The sequence below is a fragment of the Megachile rotundata genome, chromosome 16, assembly GCF_050947335.1.
Source record: "Megachile rotundata isolate GNS110a chromosome 16, iyMegRotu1, whole genome shotgun sequence".
NCBI lineage: Eukaryota > Metazoa > Arthropoda > Insecta > Hymenoptera > Megachilidae > Megachile > Megachile rotundata.
Window position 1 is genome coordinate 6,119,097 of NC_134998.1, and position 20,380 is coordinate 6,139,476.

At 34.3% G+C, this 20,380-nt stretch overlaps 5 protein-coding genes across 14 annotated transcripts; 3 read left to right on the plus strand and 2 right to left on the minus strand.

The window, feature by feature from the left end:
* Positions 1-1,361: 1,361 nt before the first annotated feature.
* On the plus strand, positions 1,362-6,845 carry LOC100874970 (E3 ubiquitin-protein ligase RNF10). The gene is made up of 12 exons (XM_003705491.3): positions 1,362-1,778; positions 2,138-2,313; positions 2,446-2,672; positions 2,830-2,920; positions 2,993-3,177; positions 3,252-3,444; positions 3,525-3,659; positions 3,764-3,998; positions 4,067-4,318; positions 4,402-4,576; positions 4,701-5,038; positions 5,119-6,845. Exons 1-12 carry the CDS (start codon positions 1,709-1,711, stop codon positions 5,205-5,207), a joined length of 2,166 nt encoding a protein of 721 aa, XP_003705539.1. The 5' UTR covers positions 1,362-1,708; the 3' UTR covers positions 5,208-6,845.
* Hsc70-4 (heat shock protein cognate 4) lies at positions 5,840-9,104 on the minus strand. Its single transcript, XM_003705490.3, has 3 exons — positions 8,953-9,104; positions 8,624-8,838; positions 5,840-7,944 (listed from the first exon to the last, which is right to left on the minus strand). The coding sequence occupies exons 2-3, from the start codon at positions 8,826-8,828 to the stop codon at positions 6,194-6,196; spliced, it is 1,956 nt and encodes a 651-aa protein (XP_003705538.1). The 5' UTR covers positions 8,829-8,838; positions 8,953-9,104; the 3' UTR covers positions 5,840-6,193.
* Positions 9,105-9,254: 150 nt separating this feature from the next.
* l(1)G0007 (ATP-dependent RNA helicase l(1)G0007) lies at positions 9,255-17,174 on the plus strand. Of its 10 annotated transcripts, XM_012290515.2 has the most exons (12): positions 9,255-9,421; positions 9,542-9,740; positions 9,854-9,935; positions 10,009-10,071; positions 11,989-13,460; positions 13,539-13,771; positions 13,834-14,117; positions 14,208-14,809; positions 14,885-15,028; positions 15,108-16,020; positions 16,101-16,776; positions 16,837-17,174. In XM_012290515.2, exons 5-12 carry the CDS (start codon positions 12,975-12,977, stop codon positions 16,916-16,918), a joined length of 3,420 nt encoding a protein of 1,139 aa, XP_012145905.2. In that variant the 5' UTR covers positions 9,255-9,421; positions 9,542-9,740; positions 9,854-9,935; positions 10,009-10,071; positions 11,989-12,974; the 3' UTR covers positions 16,919-17,174. The 10 variants fall into 10 exon arrangements, with proteins under 10 accessions (XP_012145905.2, XP_012145913.2, XP_076397676.1 ...); XM_076541561.1 differs by lacking the exon at positions 9,255-9,421 and having other exon boundaries at positions 9,428-9,565; positions 9,854-9,950; positions 10,051-10,071; XM_076541560.1 differs by lacking the exon at positions 9,255-9,421 and having other exon boundaries at positions 9,428-9,565.
* On the minus strand, positions 17,157-18,589 carry RpL23A (ribosomal protein L23A). Its single transcript, XM_003705488.3, has 4 exons — positions 18,471-18,589; positions 17,781-18,085; positions 17,567-17,694; positions 17,157-17,472 (listed from the first exon to the last, which is right to left on the minus strand). Exons 1-4 carry the CDS (start codon positions 18,502-18,504, stop codon positions 17,211-17,213), a joined length of 729 nt encoding a protein of 242 aa, XP_003705536.1. The 5' UTR covers positions 18,505-18,589; the 3' UTR covers positions 17,157-17,210.
* Positions 18,590-18,656: 67 nt separating this feature from the next.
* On the plus strand, positions 18,657-20,047 carry LOC105663157 (RAS oncogene family member RabX5). The gene is made up of 5 exons (XM_076541577.1): positions 18,657-19,081; positions 19,195-19,361; positions 19,440-19,541; positions 19,610-19,674; positions 19,749-20,047. Exons 1-5 carry the CDS (start codon positions 19,022-19,024, stop codon positions 19,913-19,915), a joined length of 561 nt encoding a protein of 186 aa, XP_076397692.1. The 5' UTR covers positions 18,657-19,021; the 3' UTR covers positions 19,916-20,047.
* Positions 20,048-20,380: the final 333 nt, after the last annotated feature.

Genomic DNA, 20,380 nt, shown 5'->3' on the forward strand with positions numbered 1-20,380 from the left:
AATAAAGGAAATACTTACCAAAGAACGTGGCCAAAACAATTAACAAACGAGACCGGCGATGCTGTGGCTCGGCAAGACACCACGACACTGATCGTGGATCTCTTCGGTCCACACGACTCCTACGACGAGAACCCGCCACAGGGTTAAAAGTAGCTCGAAACTGGTATCCGTTAAACCCATTCCCGCGTCACTGGCCGTCGACGAATTTTTTCTTGTCGAAAATTATCCCAGGATTATTCGAACGAGAATACCGTTCGCGAAGGGAATCGTTAAATCGTGTTATTTACGCGCGCTTTTTCGTTTACTCGCGAAACAGTCTGCGAGAACTGCCGTCGCAAAAGCGAACGGTCGGTCCCTCTGCAGACCGATCTCGGTACCAATTGCACATCAATCACGATGGAATATCATCAGAAAATCGGTGTATAAATTCGAAAACGGAACCGCGTCGCAAAGGTTCGAAAGAATGAGTGAGGAACTTTGCCGGTGGCGGGTCGTATATACGAGCTGTGATCACCTGACCTCTGCGCATGCGCATGACACAGGATCGCCAAAAAGGCGCGCGCATCGCTGTTTTAAATTTCAAGCAAATTATTTTGAAAACAAATTTAACGTATTAACTGATGAATCTGTAATTAAAACGGAGTGACTGTAATTTATTTATGTTTATATTTTTTAAGTTCTTTGTTAATATAAATTCCTCGTTGTATTACCTTTTATAACCATGTACCTTTTAATTAACGTTGATTATATTCCTCCGTTTCTTATTCTCGCAAACAAAAAACTAGTGCTGATACTAAAAAATATTTTCCTTTAACTTGAAATTATATCGATCTATGAATGTAGCTACATTCCAAAAAGGTAACCTAAAAATGTCACATACGTAATGCATATACATAGTTCTGTAAAATACTATGTATACTACTGTACATTTGAAATATACAATTTACAATTTAAGCAAAATTAAATTAGAAAGAACAAAAGTAGATTTTAAAATTTCTTTATCTTACTTTTATCAAGCGGACATGTCACATATAGCGACATCTTTCAACAAACGTTTCAAAGTTACCGACACTTTTGAGATATACCTTAAATTACATTTACTTGTTGATTAAATTAGTTAAAATGACATAAAGTACCTATTATTAACTCTATTAATAAATGCAATGCATTTCGAAGGATAGAGCTGACGTATTTCGATTACTTAACTGTTTTTCATAAAAACACGCCATTATATATTATTTCGTTATATAAATTTCTATTATTTTTATTGTGTATCTATATCAGTAGAAGACACTTGAAAGCAGCGTTAAAGATACCGGTTTATCATTTGCAAGCATACAAGTTACTAGAGTAGTTGACGTGCTGTGTGTTACTTCCGCTTGCGCAAGTCATTAGTTCGTCGCCATTATAGCGACGAGATCGCGACCGCTTTGGCCGCAGAGCCAGGAACCGAGGGTAATCGTCGTTTACGGCGAAAAGGGAGCCAGAGCTTTTGCTCTGCTGCAGAAATATCCGTGGTCAACGTTCTACTGTAACATCGGCCGTAGATCATCGACAGTTCGAGGATCTTTTTTTCGATCTTTGACGATAACGAAACATGGCTTATTGAAGAAGATGAAGGGCCTGCAGAAATTCATTGTTTCTCCATACGGAGGAAACCGTAGCCTCAACCACTCTGGAAATCAGCACGAGCGTATTCGTGCCAGAAATGGAAAAAAACGCGAAATTTCAGCAGTCCTCCTCGAAGGGGGGTCCTGCTGATGCTAAGAAAACTCAAGGTGCGTTGTTTCTTCAATGTTGATCGTCTCGATACGACGTCATCATTTCGCTGACGTCTTATCTGCGCACCTTTTGCAAAAAAATAATTTCATTCCTTATAGCGTCATGTTAATATCTTGATTTTTCATTTCTCTTTCAAGATTTAGTGTATCCTAATTTTAATTGTCCCATTAAACCCTCGAATAGGATTGTATAGATATGAGACAAACGATAATAATACGTATGTTTTACTTTGGCACGAGGTCATTCTTCATGAAGAAACTAGTATGCTTTCGAAAATAGAAAATATAATTGTAGGATTAATCCACAAAGTGTTAATAATATAGAAAATAAAAGAAAATTGTTATTCTTTATGCAGATGTTACAAACAACAAACTTTTTCCAAGGACCTCGCGACGACGTGAACCAACTGGTGGTAGCAGTTACTCGAAATTTGAACAACCAAAGAAGTGCAATGTACAGAAAGGAAAAAGTTTTGATAAGAGACCAAAACCTAAAGGACAATATCATGGCGGTTCAAAGGAGGATACCAAGGTTAATGTTTATAAACAACTATTTTAATTCTGTAATCAATATAATCTTGGATGTTTTAAATTGAATATGTACATTTTTGTTTCAAAATTTATAGAAACAATTTCAATACTTGAACATTAAAATTTGTTATAGGTAGTTGAAACGTATTTGGCTGAGCCAGGCTCAGTAGTGGTCCAAGGAAGTAAAAAGCAGAACTTGAATTATCTGCTGAATTTTCATTATGAGACACGTGAGATGCAAAGTGGTTCAGGTGGATGGAGTCATGGAAAATCAGTGAAGGGTTACTCTCGCAACAGTAACAGATGGCTTCCACCAGTACAGCGACATAAATACAATAAAGAACAATTTTTACAAGCCAGGTTTGTAAAATTATTAATTATTCAGAACTGAATACATTTCACTAGGATTTTGATGACCTTGAAATATGTTGCCAATGTCACTGTTGTCAATAATCTTTTTTTTATAACTGCTACTTCGTTTTATTATTAATTTTCTTATTAATTATTAATTTTTTAGCTGCCAGTTTGTTGTAACTGCAAATGGGAATTACTCATTATACTTAACCGATCCTGACATACTAGTTGACTGGAAACTAGTTGAACAAATTGTAAGTTACAAATGTAATGTAAGATGTTTTTAAGATGTTTTTTGTTTATAACAAAAATATTTTATGTTTCAGAAAATTCATAGTCCTGAGAACTTATCATGCCCAATATGTTTGTACGCACCGGTCGCAGGAAAAATGACGCGTTGCGGTCATGTTTATTGTTGGTCTTGTATTCTTCATTATTTATCGCTTTCTGATAAATCCTGGCGTAAATGTCCAATTTGTTACGAGTCTATTCAAAAATCTGATTTAAAAAGGTAATTGATTTCAATAGCCTGAAATTAAATTCTGCATTTTTATCGGAGGTTGATAGTTTATTTTTTGAACATAGTGTCACGGAAGTCGCTCAAAGTACATTAAATTTAGGCGATACTGTTACTTTACGATTGATGCGCCGCGAAAAAGGTTCATTGCTCGCAGTGCCCGTTGGATCAGTAACTCAAAGTCCAACAAATTTTTTCCCACTTTCAGAAGCTATTAGCAGTCAGGTGTACTCCAAACTACTTATTGCAAACAGTGAAGATGTAGGTGTTCGAAATTTTAATATACTAAAGTTCAACGATTCCAAATCATCGATAGTTACTTTATAATTATAATTGTTTAGGTTATGAACATCATCGAATGTGAACGCGCTCAATTGAAAATCGAGCTGCTTAATTATCCTGATTCGCCGGAGAATTGTTATATCGAACAAGCCCTTGAAGAACTCTCAAAAAGAGAAGAAGAATTACTGCAAAGGGTAACGCTAATTAAAGCATAATATTTTAATTTTTATCTCGAAATGTTACAGGTATGATCTGTTTTGTAGATTGAATTTTTTTTAGACAAAAACGCTCTTTATAGGTGAAACTGGAACCGGAGGTTGTTTCCACGGATATAAGTATAACTGAGCAAACAGAGGGCAATGATATTGAAAAACCACAGATGTGTCAATTGAAATCACCCAGTTCTGATGAAACGAATAATTCGACAACAAAAGATGTGACAACTGCAGTTGAAGAAACACCAAAAATTGCAGAGAGTCTGAACAGTGTTCAATCTACGTCCGGGATACAAAAGTTCTTTTATTTCTATCAAGGTATGTAATTAATAATACCAGATTTACTTTCAAATTTCATTATATTTATTAAAAATATTCGATTTTAGCGGAGGATGGGCAACACTTATACTTACACGCGATGAACGTAAAGATGCTAGAAATGCAATACGGAAGTCTGGAGAATTCTCCTCACGTAATAACGGGCAAACTTTTAGAAAAAGAAGCGGGAAGTCTAACGGAAGATCTAAGACGCAGACTGAGATATTTATGTCATCTGCCAATAACTTGCCAGTTTGAAGTAGCTGAAATTGAATTGAAACCACCGGTTGTGTCAGAACAAGTTCTAGCTTCATTTCAAGGTAATCACTTTTGTGAAGAAACAAATAGTTATCTCAGTTTGTGTATTGAAATATTATTCATTATATATAAATAAATTTTATAGATCAATTAGCATTAAGACATAAACGCAGACAACAACGAGAACGCGAGGAAAGAAAGAGGGAAAGAAAAATCACCGAAGAAGAAAATAAACGGATGGGAAAATACCCAACACCCATCGTGCGCATTGATTCTCAGCGACATTTTCCTCAGTGGCAACCGGAATTATTGTTCTCAGAGTATGTGCATCCTCTTTGCAGTATATTAAACAATGTATTCATAGTATTTCAAATAGTGCAATACATAATGTAGTCTATTCAAGACCACTTAAATATTAAGTATTAAAAACATTTTTGTTTGCAGGGAAGGTGTTCCAACGCCACCAGAATCTACAACAGTTTCGAGCGTTGCTAGTAGTCCATCTTCAAGCACGTTCGACGAAATTGTTTCATCCAAACAAACTAATAATACCAGTCACGAACAGGGACCATCGTTTGCAGAGATGTTACGAAATACCGGAACACGTACAAAGTCGCATACTGTATGGCCATCAGTTAACTCTTCACGCGGGAAATCAAATTCAAATACGGTTGTTCAGTCGTGCTCAAGAGACATCGAGGACGAAGATTACATTTCGGCACCGTCGTACAGTCGAAGTTTTGGTGATGCTTTAGCAGCTGCTTTGGAACAAACAAAACTGGGTAAGGCAAATTACACTACTAAGTTTGAAAATCTTACGTTAACAAAACATATACTCAGTATCCTATTCTGTTTCTTTTAGAAGCAAAGAATGGAGGAGGTGGGAAGAAGAAGAAGAAGAAAGGAAAAACAACCGTATTATTTGCAAATACTATGTCGCATACGTCTTAATTTTTTTTTCCTAATAAGGCTTGCACTTTATGTTCTTATTTCCGAGTTTCGCGCAATTCAGTTGTTTATCACATATTACATTTTACTTTATTTCAGATATATGTTAGAAAATTTGTCAAGTCCTAGTACAAATCGTAATATATAATGGTATCTTATGAAGCTATCGAATTTTTATCATTGTATTACGAATTACTCGATAATTATTTTCTGTAGCATTCGGGCATGTTGTGCTTGCAAATAAAATTTAATTTCATGAAAAATCTATTATTTTCATGTACACTACCTAATGCGAAAATATTACGTTGTATAAAACCATTGTATAAAACGTCCTGCGAATAATTTTTCCCTTTTAGATCTTTTATTGAATAGTAACTTCGTATACATAATATTAAAACGTATAGATAGCAATGGTAATTATACTATAGACTGACGATATTTTTTAATCAAACTAAATGTATTTAAAATGAAATTTAAATAATTTTAAACTTTTAGTGCAAAACTTGGCGAGGTGTAAATTTAAACTTAAAGATAATAATAGAACGTTAAAGTTAATAGAATTTCTTCTAAAGTTATTTTAATTTATCCAAAGAAATATTCAATTTGTAATTAAAGGAGAGAAATAAATTACACAGTTTTATGCTCCAAGGGTTTGTTCTATTTTTTCGAAGTTCTCGAACATAGAAAATCAACAGCGGATCTTGTACCTTAACTGAATCACATAAATACAATTAAAAGTTATATTTCTCACATATCTCGTTGAGTAGAAAATAATTTAACAATACAGATTATTTTCCTAGTTTTTACAAGGAAATAAAATAAATAAACCGATAAGTTTCATATTAACATAAAAAAGGAAATCTAAAAAACATAAGTTAAATTATACTGAGGAACGAACGACCGTAGCTGTAATAATTCTATGTTCAATCCTCGATCCTTGCCACGAGACAGAGATCATGGAGAAGGGCAGGCACGCGAGTATAAACGCTTTAGTCGACTTCTTCAATGGTAGGTCCTGATGAGCCGCCACCAGGAGCACCGCCACCTGGAGCAGCACCACCTGCACCTGGGAAGCCACTAGGCATTCCACCGGGCATACCGCCAGTTCCTTGATACAATTTCGTGACAATAGGGTTGCAGATAGACTCCAACTCTTTCTGCTTGTGTTCATATTCTTCCTTATCAGCCAGCTGATTGGCATCCAACCACTTGATGATGTCGTTGCATTTGTCAAGTACAACCTGCTTGTCACTGGCGCTGATCTTATCCTTCAGCTTTTCATCTTCCACTGTACTCTTCATGTTGAAGCAGTAAGACTCGAGACTATTCTTAGCAGCGATAGTTTCCTTTTGCTTTTCATCTTCACTACGATATTTCTCAGCTTCGTTGACCATCCTTTCGATATCTTCTTTACTGAGACGGCCCTTGTCATTGGTGATGGTGATTTTATTTTCTTTACCAGTAGATTTGTCCACTGCCGAGACGTTCAGGATACCGTTGGCGTCGATGTCAAAGGTGACTTCAATTTGAGGAACTCCTCGGGGAGCTGGTGGAATACCACTGAGCTCAAATTTACCTAACAGATTGTTGTCTTTCGTCATTGCACGCTCTCCTTCGTAGACTTGGATCAATACACCTGGTTGGTTATCAGCGTACGTGGTGAAGGTTTGCGTTTGCTTTGTTGGAATGGTTGTATTTCTCTTGATGAGAGCGGTCATCACACCACCAGCAGTTTCGATACCAAGAGACAAAGGTGTAACATCGAGAAGCAACAGGTCTTGTACTTCTTCAGACTTATCACCGTGCAGAATTGCAGCTTGTACGGCAGCTCCATAAGCCACAGCCTCGTCAGGGTTAATGGATTTGTTCAGTTCCTTTCCGTTGAAGAAATCTTGTAAGAGTTTCTGAATCTTAGGAATACGTGTTGATCCACCAACCAAAACGATATCGTGAATTTGAGCTTTATCCATTTTAGCATCGCGCAGCGATTTCTCCACTGGCTCTAGTGTTCCTCTGAATAGATCAGCGCAGAGCTCTTCGAAACGAGCCCTGGTGATCGAAGTGTAGAAATCAATTCCCTCATAGAGCGAATCGATTTCGATGCTAGCTTGAGTGGACGAAGATAACGTGCGTTTCGCACGCTCACAAGCCGTTCTTAGACGACGAAGGGCACGCTTATTCGAGACGAGGTCCTTCTTGTATTTACGTTTGAATTCCAGGACGAAATGATTGACCATTCGGTTATCGAAGTCTTCGCCGCCAAGATGAGTGTCTCCTGCTGTAGACTTGACCTCGAAAATGCCATCTTCAATAGTCAAAATAGACACATCGAAGGTGCCACCACCAAGATCAAAGATTAGGACGTTGCGCTCATTGGTGGTTTTCTTATCTAAACCATAAGCAATGGCAGCAGCGGTGGGCTCATTGATGATACGTAAAACGTTCAAGCCCGAGATGGTACCAGCGTCCTTGGTTGCCTGACGCTGCGAGTCGTTGAAGTAAGCAGGTACAGTGATCACAGCATTAGTGACGGTCTTCCCGAGGTATGCCTCAGCAGTTTCCTTCATCTTCACCAGGACCATTGAACTCACTTCTTCAGGGAAGAAAGTCTTCGTCTCTCCTTTGTAGTGTACTTGGATCTTGGGTTTTCCACCATCGTTTATAACGGTGAATGGCCAATGTTTCATATCAGCCTGAACTGTAGGGTCTTCGAACCGACGTCCAATAAGGCGCTTGGCATCTGAAAAATTGAACAATTAAAATTATAATCAACAGTCAAAAAAAATTGTTTTAACTTGTATTTGCTTTTATAGCATTAAAATAATTTTTAATTTCTGATTGCAAAAGAAAAATGATCCATATATACAATTATAGTAAGAACCAGTATCCAACATATTTAAAATAGAGGTGTAATACTATATAATTTTAATATAATCAAAAATGATAATAGTTGCATAAAAATTATAACCTAATTTCCAGTTTCATATCGCGGGATAGCAACCGGATAAAGTAATAAAAAGGCGTTCTCTAGTGGATATGACCTTAACCTAACAGCGCGCGTGCTCGCCTCTATATATATATAGCGCGGTAATTGTATTGACCTTCCTGCAGTCTATCACGTTTAAAAATGTTCCACGTGTCTTTATAAAATTTCGGAATATTTACAAATTTTAATTACAATTTTCATTACATTTCGTTATAACTTAAAAACTTCTGTACTTATAGTTGTTCATCTTAACATTGGAACTAATTTTTACTATAAAAAGAATTTAATTGTTGGGTACTTTAAGCAATAACAAATGTATACAATTTTATAAAAATCTTTAGATTAATGATTCAACGCAATCTGATTTGTCAGAAATAAAAGAGTACTCTAACACAAAAAAAATTCTAGAATTATTTGGAATAAAGATATTTACCGAAAATGGTGTTGTTGGGGTTCATGGCGACTTGGTTCTTGGCAGCATCGCCGATTAACCGTTCGGTGTCTGTAAATGCAACGTAGCTAGGTGTAGTACGGTTTCCTTGATCATTGGCGATGATTTCCACTTTTCCATGCTGGAATACTCCAACGCAGGAATAGGTGGTGCCGAGATCAATACCAACTGCGGGTGCTTTGGCCATCTTTGCTTTTCTGTAAAAGTACAAACGGTTATAAATTTTCTAGAATAATAACTCAGCTCGGATGTATCACGATTGATGATGCAGCGAATATGACTGGAGCTGACGTAAATAATGGATCACACACCTTTCTTTGTTCGCTCGTAAAAATTCGCTTTCAAGGATAGTGAAGAAGTTCTTCGTTTGACGATTCGCAACGTTAGTGAAGAGCCCGCACTCCCGACCCCGTATATATTACATTCCTAGAGGACGCTTCTGGAATGTTCTTCCCGCTCAGGCACTTTATATCAGCCAATCAGATTGCAGCTTCGGACAATCCTCACGCTCATTGGTCACGTGACACCAACTACGTGCGTCAACGACGAAATTTTGCAACGGTTATCGATCGCTGCAATTCTGGCCATTATATAGGAAACATTTTTAAATTTTACTCTTTTGACCCAGTAAAAATTGCTTCGCATTTTTAGGAATATAGCGGAAATAACGAATGCTTGATCAAAGTCATCTTAAAAAATGATTTCCTGCTGGAATGGCCCATAATACGGAAGTAGGGTGCGACGAAAGTTTGAGAAATATCTAGTAGCTAATTCTAGAAGGTGAGCGACCACTCATACAAGGAAACGTGTAGTTTACAGCCATACATGGTTATAGGTCATATATTTTTCAAGGTCTCATAATTCTTTTAACTTTTATGGATTAAAAGTCCATTTTTCCAGTTTGTAGCTTTTAACATGGGGAAGGTAATTATTTCGACAAAAATAATGATGTCAAGAACAATACATTGATTCGGTATCAAACGTGTATGAAATAATCATACTGGAGGAACAATTACATACAATGATAATGCTATATCGTTACTAATACGATAGAATAATTGCTAATGCAACTGTAAAACTGTAGGATTTTACAAAACAAGTATTTTTATAATTTCTTTACTTTCATATATCAGTATAGTATATTCATCTTCTATAAAAAAAAAGTTAATGAAAACTTTGAACGAAATTAGTTGAATTTGATTTAATTTTCAGTTTCATTCTAAAACAGTGTAAGCTAACAGCTATGAACTTGAACTTCATTATTATACGGTAACTAACATCGCATGATACAAAGGTTAGATTTAGATATGTACGTATGTATACAGAATACATATGACTATGTATTCAATCTTTATTCGCTATTGCAGTATTTCTTCATTGCCAAACTGAAACAAAGTATTTTATTGCAGACATCAGAGTGGTATTATAAAGTAGGTATCAAAATAAAAACTTCAAGATTTCCATTTATATACGTTCCTTGAAATTCGCATGGTGTTGGGCATGGTGTGTGTGTACACATACACATGTATGAATACATCGTTCAGCAATTGTGACGCACAAAACGTGTATATAAACTGTTCGTCTTTTTGCATATAAAATACCATGAATCTAATAGTACCGCATAAAAAATGTATATAAATTTACAAATTAATTAATGAAGTAATAGAAGGTACTGCATTAATATACTCAAATAGTAACATTTCAAATTTATGGACACTCAATATTTAAATTCCGTATCTTCCATTGTTCAATTTTTTAAATTAAAAATCTTTGAATACTGAAAGATTTGATTAAAAAATTTTCGGATACTCAAATCTTCGGATTCTCGAATATTTAGATTTCAAGTCTTCAAATAGTTAAATTATCTCAGTCTAGTTTTATATTTTATATGCTTATCTTGTATGTTGTGAAATATGTATGTACATGTATTATCTGTGCAATATCATGAATTTGCCATGGGCACGTGTATCATATGGTATATAACATATAAAATAACTATAAGAAATGTAAAACTATAATGAAATAACGCGTTTATTTAATTTGTTTATGATACGTAGTATTGAAAGGAAGGTACGAACATGTATTATCTGATTTTAAATAGCCGTTTGATAAAACACGTATCAAGATAAAAGCAGTTTATGTTTAGTCGTTTTATTTGCCAGAAACGTCTAGACTCGTTGAATTTAAGAAAAAATATTTATTCTATGAGGGCGTTGCCTATGCGGCAAAGCGTAGTGCATGTAATCGATGACGGCAAGCGTTGCAGTAGAGTTCGCGAGCTGTGTAGAAACTTCCAGTACAGTCTCGTACAATCATGCCACATCCGTTCAATACCCTATTACACGTGTATGCATATTTGTCGCGTCACTTTTCCTCGTACTGTATCAGTTTTTAAAATGAATTTATATCGTACACAGATTACTCATGCACGTGGAGCGAATTGGGTCTCATTCGAATAACCTCCAAATAAAAATTTCGAATCAAAGGAAGATATTTGAGAGCAGCTGCTTTTTGTACTTAAATAGAAATACATTCGAAGATTTTTTTAGTAAACATAAAGAATAAATACGAAACAATAATAAGAATAAGTATTTAAATGAAAAATTATTAATTACTTTTAGAATAATATATCATTAATATATTCATCATTTTCGAATATCTTCGCTTTATTTGAAATTTGTAGTTGAAGATATTTGAATAATATCCAACTCTGATCATTTATACTTGTCTGTATTATTCAAGCTGTGATCGATCTGAATTTGCTTGAACTAACATGCCCAAGTTACTAATCCAACTCGTCTTGGCTGCTATAAAATATTTACAAAGAATTCAGCAAGGACAAATATGTTTTCTTTTGCAAAGAAATAAAAGTATATACTTCTTTTTAACGATTTGAGTTTGTTCATTGAAATTTTTATTTAAACTTTTTAAATTAATTTATAGTTATTTTATAATTGCATTACTGTATACTTAGAATTTAATAACACTGTCATTTTTATGTTAAATTAACGACATTCTGTTTTTCTCTTACATGGAAAAATAATCACTTTTGTTGAATATAGATAACTAGTTATGAAATCGATTTCCGTGAATACACGTAGAATGATGCTATTCGTATAATAGATGTTAGGAACATATATCAAACGCAGTTTGTAAATAATTGGTTTTGTATGCGCGATTACATGCGTATATTATTACTAAGCTTTTAAATATCTTTTTTTAAATAGTTTATTAAACAATAATAAGTAAAACAATATTTAGAATATCAAATATTTTTTAAACAAAATTTTGCTATTAAAAAATCAAGAATTGTGTGTATTGAAGATATATTTTATATCATTTTACAGGAGTAGAGTTACATAGTTGCAGTGTCAATATAAAACGAGCCCTACAAAACTGAAGTATCAGCAGCCATATTCCTCGATTATTATTTGCATTATCAAAGGATCACCGTCTGTGCCATATTGATTATAAGGCTTCTGAAGAAAAGGAGACAGCATTAGCAGGTGTACAACTTTAACGGTCTTCTGAACGTTACGAAGTACACGTTTACGTGTATTTGCGCAAACGCGTTACGAAGCACGATTCGTGATATCCGTCTATTGATAAAAAACTGCACATTTTATCGTTACTTGCAAACTTACAACGCAAAAGTGTTTTTCCTATTACGATTAAAATACTTCATACATTAGTAAGCAAATTATATATTTTTTGTGTTCTTTTTTTTATATTTACTTTTGTATAACAAATAGTTGAACCAAAAATTAAATAAAAAGCATGTAATATAATATTTCTCAAATATTAAAATAAAGATTGCCAGTCAGGAACTAAATTTTCTATACAATTTTCTTAAATTGTGTTTTCATAATACAATATTCATAATATAAATGACTAAGTTTCCACCGAGGGTTCAAATCGGGTTCAAATCGGGTTAGAGTCGGGTTAGAGTCGAGTTAGCAGTCGGGTTAGAGTTCGGTTGCCTTGCCTGTTTCCATCAGATCAAAGTTACGTTGGAGTTGCGGCAGGTTGAACATTACCAACTGCACAAAGTCAACTACCATATTTTGACATGTAAAGGTTATATTATTAAAATGGGTCGGAGAGCAATATTAATTTTACAATATCAAAATAACATACAAAAATAATTTTTGTATGTTATTTTAATTATTATAACCTTGTCTACACCAATTAATACAACACAATGCTGATACACAATGCAATTTGGATTTGTTATGTTGGCAACATGAACTCGACTTTTGTCGTTTCCACTCAGTAATGAGATATTGGACTGAGGCGCCACATTTTTATTAACAAATATTGTTCATTGTGAGAAATGGATACGTCAAATGAATCACCTTTGTATAGGTTAGAAGGAACGGACAAAAATCAAACAGGAGGGTTAATTATTCGAAAAAAACCCTCTGATCATACGTTTAAAAAGCCCCAAGTGTCCGTTTTAGGTCTTGATAAACTTGCAAAGCGGAAAAGGCAAGAAAATTCGCAGGAAACTAAATCAAAATCAGAATCAAATTCGCCAAAGTCAGAGAGTAGAGAAAGAAAATATCGTTCTTATGCAGAAGAAACTCCAACGCATACTGGTGGAGTAAATTATGAGGCACAGAAAAGATTGGAATCACGATTGAAACATCAGAGACTAAGTGCCCAAGACAAACAACACAGGCACAGTTATAAGGATAGAGATAGAGATAGAAATAGGGAAAGAGATAGAGACAGAGAAAGAAGTAGAAGCAGGGATAGCGTCAGGCAAACACCCTTAAGATTTAAAGATGAACCACAAACTCCATTATTTAAAACAAAAGTAAGTTCAGAGATTTTGTATAAGTAGCATATAGTGTTAGGAGATTATAATAAAAATGTTATTTTATTTAACTTTTAGGATCCAACATCTAAAAGTAACTGGGATGATGATGAAGATGAAGAACCAAGAAAATCAAGTTGGGACCATCCAACACCAAATCTGTATACCAGCAAAGATGGTAGAGAAAGTATCAGAAGCGAATTCACACCTTCCTATAAATATAATTCTTGGAATAAAGATCGGAAAGCTAGTGGTGCTACCCCAATCATAGATGGAGAAGAGAAAGAATTATGGGAAGAAGAGCAACAAAGGTATGTATATTATAGTGTAATTTCACTATTTTGATGTTTATAAAGTAGATACTTGTTTTCAGATTGGATAGAGAATGGTATGCCTTGGATGATGGGGAAAATCATGCATTTGCTGATGTATCTGAAGAATACACACGCAAAAAGGAAATGGAACTTGAAGCAAAAAGACAGAAACGTCTATCTGCACAGCAACGACAAATAAATAAGGACAATGAATTATGGGAACGTAATAGAATGTTAACATCCGGTGTTGTAAGTTCTTTAGATCATGATGATGATCCTGATGATGAAGGAGAGACTAGAGTGCATCTTTTGGTTCATAATGTAGTTCCTCCATTTCTGGATGGTAAAATATTTTTTAAATCTATACAGTGTGTATTTACAGTAATAACAAATTTTATGATATTATAATATAATAATAATCTTAAATGATTAGGTCGAATTGTATTCACCAAACAACCAGAACCTGTTGTACCTGTGCGTGATCCTACTTCTGACATGGCTCTTGTAGCAAGAAAAGGATCAGCTTTGGTGCGCGCATATCGCGAACAAAAGGAACGAAAAAGAGCACAGAAGAAACATTGGGAATTAGCTGGTACTCATATTGGTAATATTATGGGTGTGCGTGATAGACATAAAGATGACAGAGAAGATCCAGGACAAGAAACTGACTTCAAAGCGGGTCAGAAGTACGCTCGTCATATAAAAGGTGATGAAGTTACTGGAGAAGCTAAATACAGATCAATTCAACACCAACGAAGGAGTCTTCCGGTATTTGCCGTGCGTCAAGAATTATTAAACGTTATAAGAGAAAATAGCGTTGTAGTTATAGTTGGTGAAACTGGTAGTGGAAAAACTACACAATTAACACAATATCTTCATGAAGATGGTTATAGTCGTTATGGAATAATCGGCTGTACGCAACCTCGACGAGTTGCAGCTATGTCTGTAGCTAAACGAGTTTCAGATGAGATGGCTACTACTTTAGGAGACAAAGTAGGATATGCTATTCGTTTTGAAGATTGTACTTCAAAAGATGTATGTATTATATTTTTAAACTTAATGCACATAATTTTAATGAATTTTAGCAACTCATTTTTCATCTTCTTGTAGACTGTTATTAAATATATGACTGACGGTATTTTACTAAGAGAAAGCTTAAGAGAGGGCGATTTAGATCGGTACAGTGTCATTATTATGGATGAAGCTCATGAAAGATCTTTGTCTACTGATGTTTTATTTGGTTTACTTAGAGAGGTAAAGAATAATTATAATTATTTAGCTTTAATAATAATATACAAATAAACTAATACTAATTAACTTTTAAACAATATAGGTTGTGGCACGAAGACATGACTTGAAGTTGATTGTAACATCAGCTACAATGGATTCCAGTAAATTTTCAACGTTTTTTGGAAACGCTGCAACCTTTCAGATTCCTGGTCGTACTTTTCCAGTTGAAGTGTTACATGCAAAGAATCCAGTAGAAGATTACGTGGACGCTGCAGTGAAGCAAGTTCTACAAATTCATTTGCAACCACGTTCCGGTGATGTGTTAGTTTTCATGCCTGGTCAAGAAGATATTGAAGTCACATGTGAGGCTCTCAAGGAACGTTTAGCGGAAATTGAATCAGCACCTCCGCTTTCAATTTTACCCATTTACTCGCAGTTGCCTTCAGATTTACAGGCTAAAATTTTTCAACGTTCAGAAGGGGGCTTACGAAAATGCGTAGTAGCAACGAACATAGCCGAAACTTCATTGACTGTAGATGGAATTGTGTTCGTTGTAGATTCAGGATATTGTAAACTGAAGGTTTATAATCCACGAATTGGTATGGATGCCTTACAAGTGTATCCAGTATCCAGAGCCAACGCTGACCAAAGAGCGGGCAGAGCAGGACGTACTGGTCCTGGCACTTGTTACAGATTATACACACGAAGACAATATCTTGATGAATTACTATTAACTGGTGTTCCAGAAATACAGCGTACCAATTTAGCGAATACTGTATTATTACTAAAATCGTTGGGTGTTCAAGATTTGTTAGCCTTCCATTTCATGGATCCTCCACCTCAAGATAACATACTGAATTCTTTATATCAACTATGGATCTTGGGCGCATTAGATCACACAGGACGTTTAACGCCTTTGGGACGTCAAATGGCAGAATTTCCTTTGGACCCACCTCAGTGTCAAATGCTTATAGTTGCTTCTCAACTCGGTTGCACAGCAGACATACTCATCATAGGTATGCTTATGAAATATCTAATGTCGTTACATTATAATTTCAGTTTTAAACAATATTAATAAATCAACGTATTATTCCAGTTTCTATGTTATCAGTGCCTTCAATATTTTATCGGCCGAAAGGTCGCGAAGAAGATTCCGATTCGGCAAGAGAGAAATTTCAAGTACCGGAATCTGATCATTTAACATATTTAAATGTATATAGTCAATGGAAAGCGAATGGTTATTCTAGTTCATGGTGCAATGATCACTTCATACATGCAAAGGCTATGCGCAAAGTAAGAGAGGTTCGACAGCAGTTGGAGGAAATTTTAAAACAACAAAAAATGGAAGTTGTTAGCTGTGGCACGGATTGGGATATTGTACGGAAATGTATTTGCTCCGCATATTTCCATCAGGCAGCTCGTTTAAAAGGAATTGGTGAATATGTGAATTGCCGTACCGGAATGCCGTGTCATCTTCATCCAACTTCAGCATTGTTTGGTATGGGATTCACACCAGACTACGTAGTGTATCATGAGCTCGTAATGACCGCCAAAGAATATATGCAATGTGTCACTGCCGTTGATGGACACTGGCTGGCCGAATTGGGTCCAATGTTCTTCAGCGTGAAAGAAACGGGAAGAAGTGGACGTGCAAAAAGACGCCAAGCAATGCAACATTTACACGAGATGGAAGGACAAATGAAAGAAGCTGAAGAAGAAATGAAAGCAAGAGCACAAGAACAACTTGAACGGGAACAAGCTTCTATCAGAAAGTAAGTTCATATTAGTGATTTTTTTAGCCGATTTATTGATAACATTTATTTGATTTACAGACAAGAAATACTGACGCCGGGTATCAGAGAACCAGGAACACCTGCTCCCTATCGTAAAACCCCAGGTAGATTAGGGTTATAATTGTATATAGTTTAAAAGTTTGTAAATAAAATATGAACAGTATGATTCAGGTTTTTAGTACTTTTTGTGCTGTAATTAAGATTAAAATTATTAAATTAAAAAACGTCATTTGTGCACTAAATATAAAGTTAAAAAATTTTTATTATTTTTATTATCTTTTGTGACGCGACGTTCAAGATGTAGAATTTATAACATTGTAATACATGTAAGTGATGTAAAAATGAATAAAAAAATAGAATAATTTTTTGTATCAATATTTTTTATTAGTACAGATATTCTTTGTACCAGTTGTTTATATTATACCAATCTTATTAGCAACATCAAGAGCATCATAATCACGAGTTAATCGCACATATGCCTTCTTTTTACCATCGGGTCCAATTAGAGTGTTAACTTTAGCCACATCAACATCATATAGCTTCTTAATCGAAGACTTAATGTGGTATTTATTAGCACGAGTATGTACAATAAAAACTAATGTGTTGTTGTCCTCAATCTTTTTCATAGCAGCTTCAGTAGTCAATGGAAATTTAATGATGTTGAATGCATCCATACTAAAAAATAAGATAAACAATGTTACATGACCAATATACATTCAATTCTAATGAAGTTAAAATATAAACAAAACCATGAATATCTAAAACCTACCGATTTCTGTTTGGGACACATTTTCGTGGATATTTTGGATTCCTTGGTGGCCTGAAAGTTTTTGGGCGATAGAAATGGACAGATGTCCTTATTTTCCTTACTCTTGATCCATGGACACCTTTCAATATCTAGAGAAAAATTACAAAGATTAATGCTTTTAAGTAATAAAATATATCAAAGAAACATGAAAATTTTCACTGCCATATGAACTTACCTTTTTCTGAGCTTTAAGTGCTTTCTGAAGTGGCGCAGCCGCTTTTCCACCTTTGGGTGTTTTCTTTGCAGGTTGAGTAGGTTTCTTAGGTTTAGTGGCCACTGGTTTTGCTGCAACTTTAGGTGCAGACTTTGCTGCTGGTTTTGCTGCAGGCTTTGTGGCGCTTGCTGCTTTAGCAGGCGCTGCTTTCTTTGCGGCACTAGCTGGTTTTGCAGCTGGTTTTGTTACTTTTGACGTCGAAGCAGCTGTTGCTGGTTTCTTCTCCGCCTTTTTCTCTGTCGTCTTCTTCTCAGACGATTTGCTTGCTACAATTATACAAAAAGAAAAACATAAAATTTCGTAACATGACAATTTCAACACTGTGCTATTTAGGTTAGAAAACAACATACACCTCATAAACAAAAATGCTTCTATCAAATAACACCTTTCATGTTTATTACTTAAGTATATTTATCGAATATCTTAAAAATGTAAATTGGTAGCATAACTACGTGAATGTTAATATTTGTTTTAAACATAGATACAACATAAACGACACACCACATGGTCAACATTTAACACGTGTTTTTTCAAATGAAGCGGTACATTATTCTTGAATATATTTTTTCCAATAGATTGTGATAGATATAGACAACATTTTTAGATATTTTCAAACAAAAACAAAGTTTCATCAATAATGTGCAAATATACCTGCTTTATCCGTGGGCTTCGGTTTCGGAGCCATTTTGCTAAAAAGAACGAAAACTACAACCGGAACCAACCATGTAAAGATTCATTCAACTACGTTAATCGTTGATGTATAAATTCAACATTAAAAAATGACAAATTCGAATAACTATTTGGGTTTATAATTTACTTATAATTTTGAAATACTTAATTAATTTAATGTACCAACTAATCTTAAATTTTGCAATTAATATATACATTAAAATAATATAAACATAAATAATATATTAGAGTATTATATTAATTTTATGTGATAAAAATTAGACGTTTACACACATTACAAATTATTTTTTGACAATTTGGTATAGAATATAAATAACAGCTACGCGTTATTCTTATAAGTCAATGGTTGTACACCTGCCGTAGCAACCAATGTTTTTACTTAGTTTAAAATTACGTGCTACCAGTGTTAGGGGTAGTATAAGTACTTTCCTAAACTACAAAATACGTATTCAATATCGTACGATTAAGTAAAAGTAATGTTAAATATAACTGCACAGTGTAAAGTATAAATTATGTTGGAAACACGTTCAGCTGTTTATAAAATGTTAGAAGTGGCGCGCAAAGAGCGACAGGTATGACATATAAATTAATATGAAATTATTTTACACATTATGGTTCTACCATTTGATTACTTCATTGTTGCAGAATATTATACTATTTATTTTTATTAATTTATATTATATAGATTGATAACTGGCCACCACCATTTTCTTCGGATATTACATTATACAACGAAAGAAATTTCGATACAATTGTTAGACAATCGTGCATGAGAAAGTGTATAACTTTGAAAATTTCTAAGGCAATAGTAATAGGAGATGTTTCAGTTGGAAAATCATGCCTAATAAATCGGTAATAAAAATAAAATTATAAATAACAGCATGAAAAATTATTTCATATTTTTTTTAATTAATGATTTTTATATTGCAGATTTTGTCACAAAGTATTTGACAATAACTACAAAGCAACAATTGGTGTGGATTTTGAGGTAGAAAGGTTTGATATTCTGGGCATACCATTTCACTTACAAATGTAAGTTAAAATATATTTTATTATTTCAGTTTTTTAAATAAAAAAATAATTGTTTATTTTTTATATAGATGGGACACAGCTGGCCAAGAAAGATTTAAGTCTATAGCTGCAGCTTATTATAGAGGGGCAAACGGTATAACAAATTTTATGTTTATAAGCATAAAATGTAAAAGTGGTTTATAGAAATAATCAATACATATTTTTTAGTGATCATGGTTGTGTTTGATCTGGCCAACTTGCTATCTTTAGGACATTGTCAACAATGGTTCAGTGAAGCTGCTCAATGTAACAGGGAACCATATCATGTGTTTTTAATAGGCACCAAACGTGACTTACTGGTAAATTATTTTGTTCACACAATTGGACAATATTGAATAAAAATATAATTTTTCAGTCGAATCAGGTATACGAGGTAATTGAAAAACGAGCGGCAGAAATAGCGCGAAAAATGAAAGCCGAGTTTTGGGTCGTTTCTGCAAGAACAGGTGACGGGGTTTCAGAATTATTTACAAGAGTTGCAGTACTATCTTTTCACAGTATGGTTCTTCATGAATTGCAAAATATGAAACCAGAATCAATTAGCATTGGCTCAGACCTGATAAGTATGTCATATTATCAAACACTGTTTTATTAATATAAAATGTTTCTATAATATTATTCTAATATTTCTAACAATAATAAATTTATGATTATATTTTATGGTCATGTATACTATGTAATTATTAAATGTATTTCTTTTAGAATTAAATCCTCAAAAGGAAAAAATTCAGAGGAAGAGAAGAAACAAATGCATTAATTGCACGAATATATAAAATAACATTAATGGTTATGCGCAACGA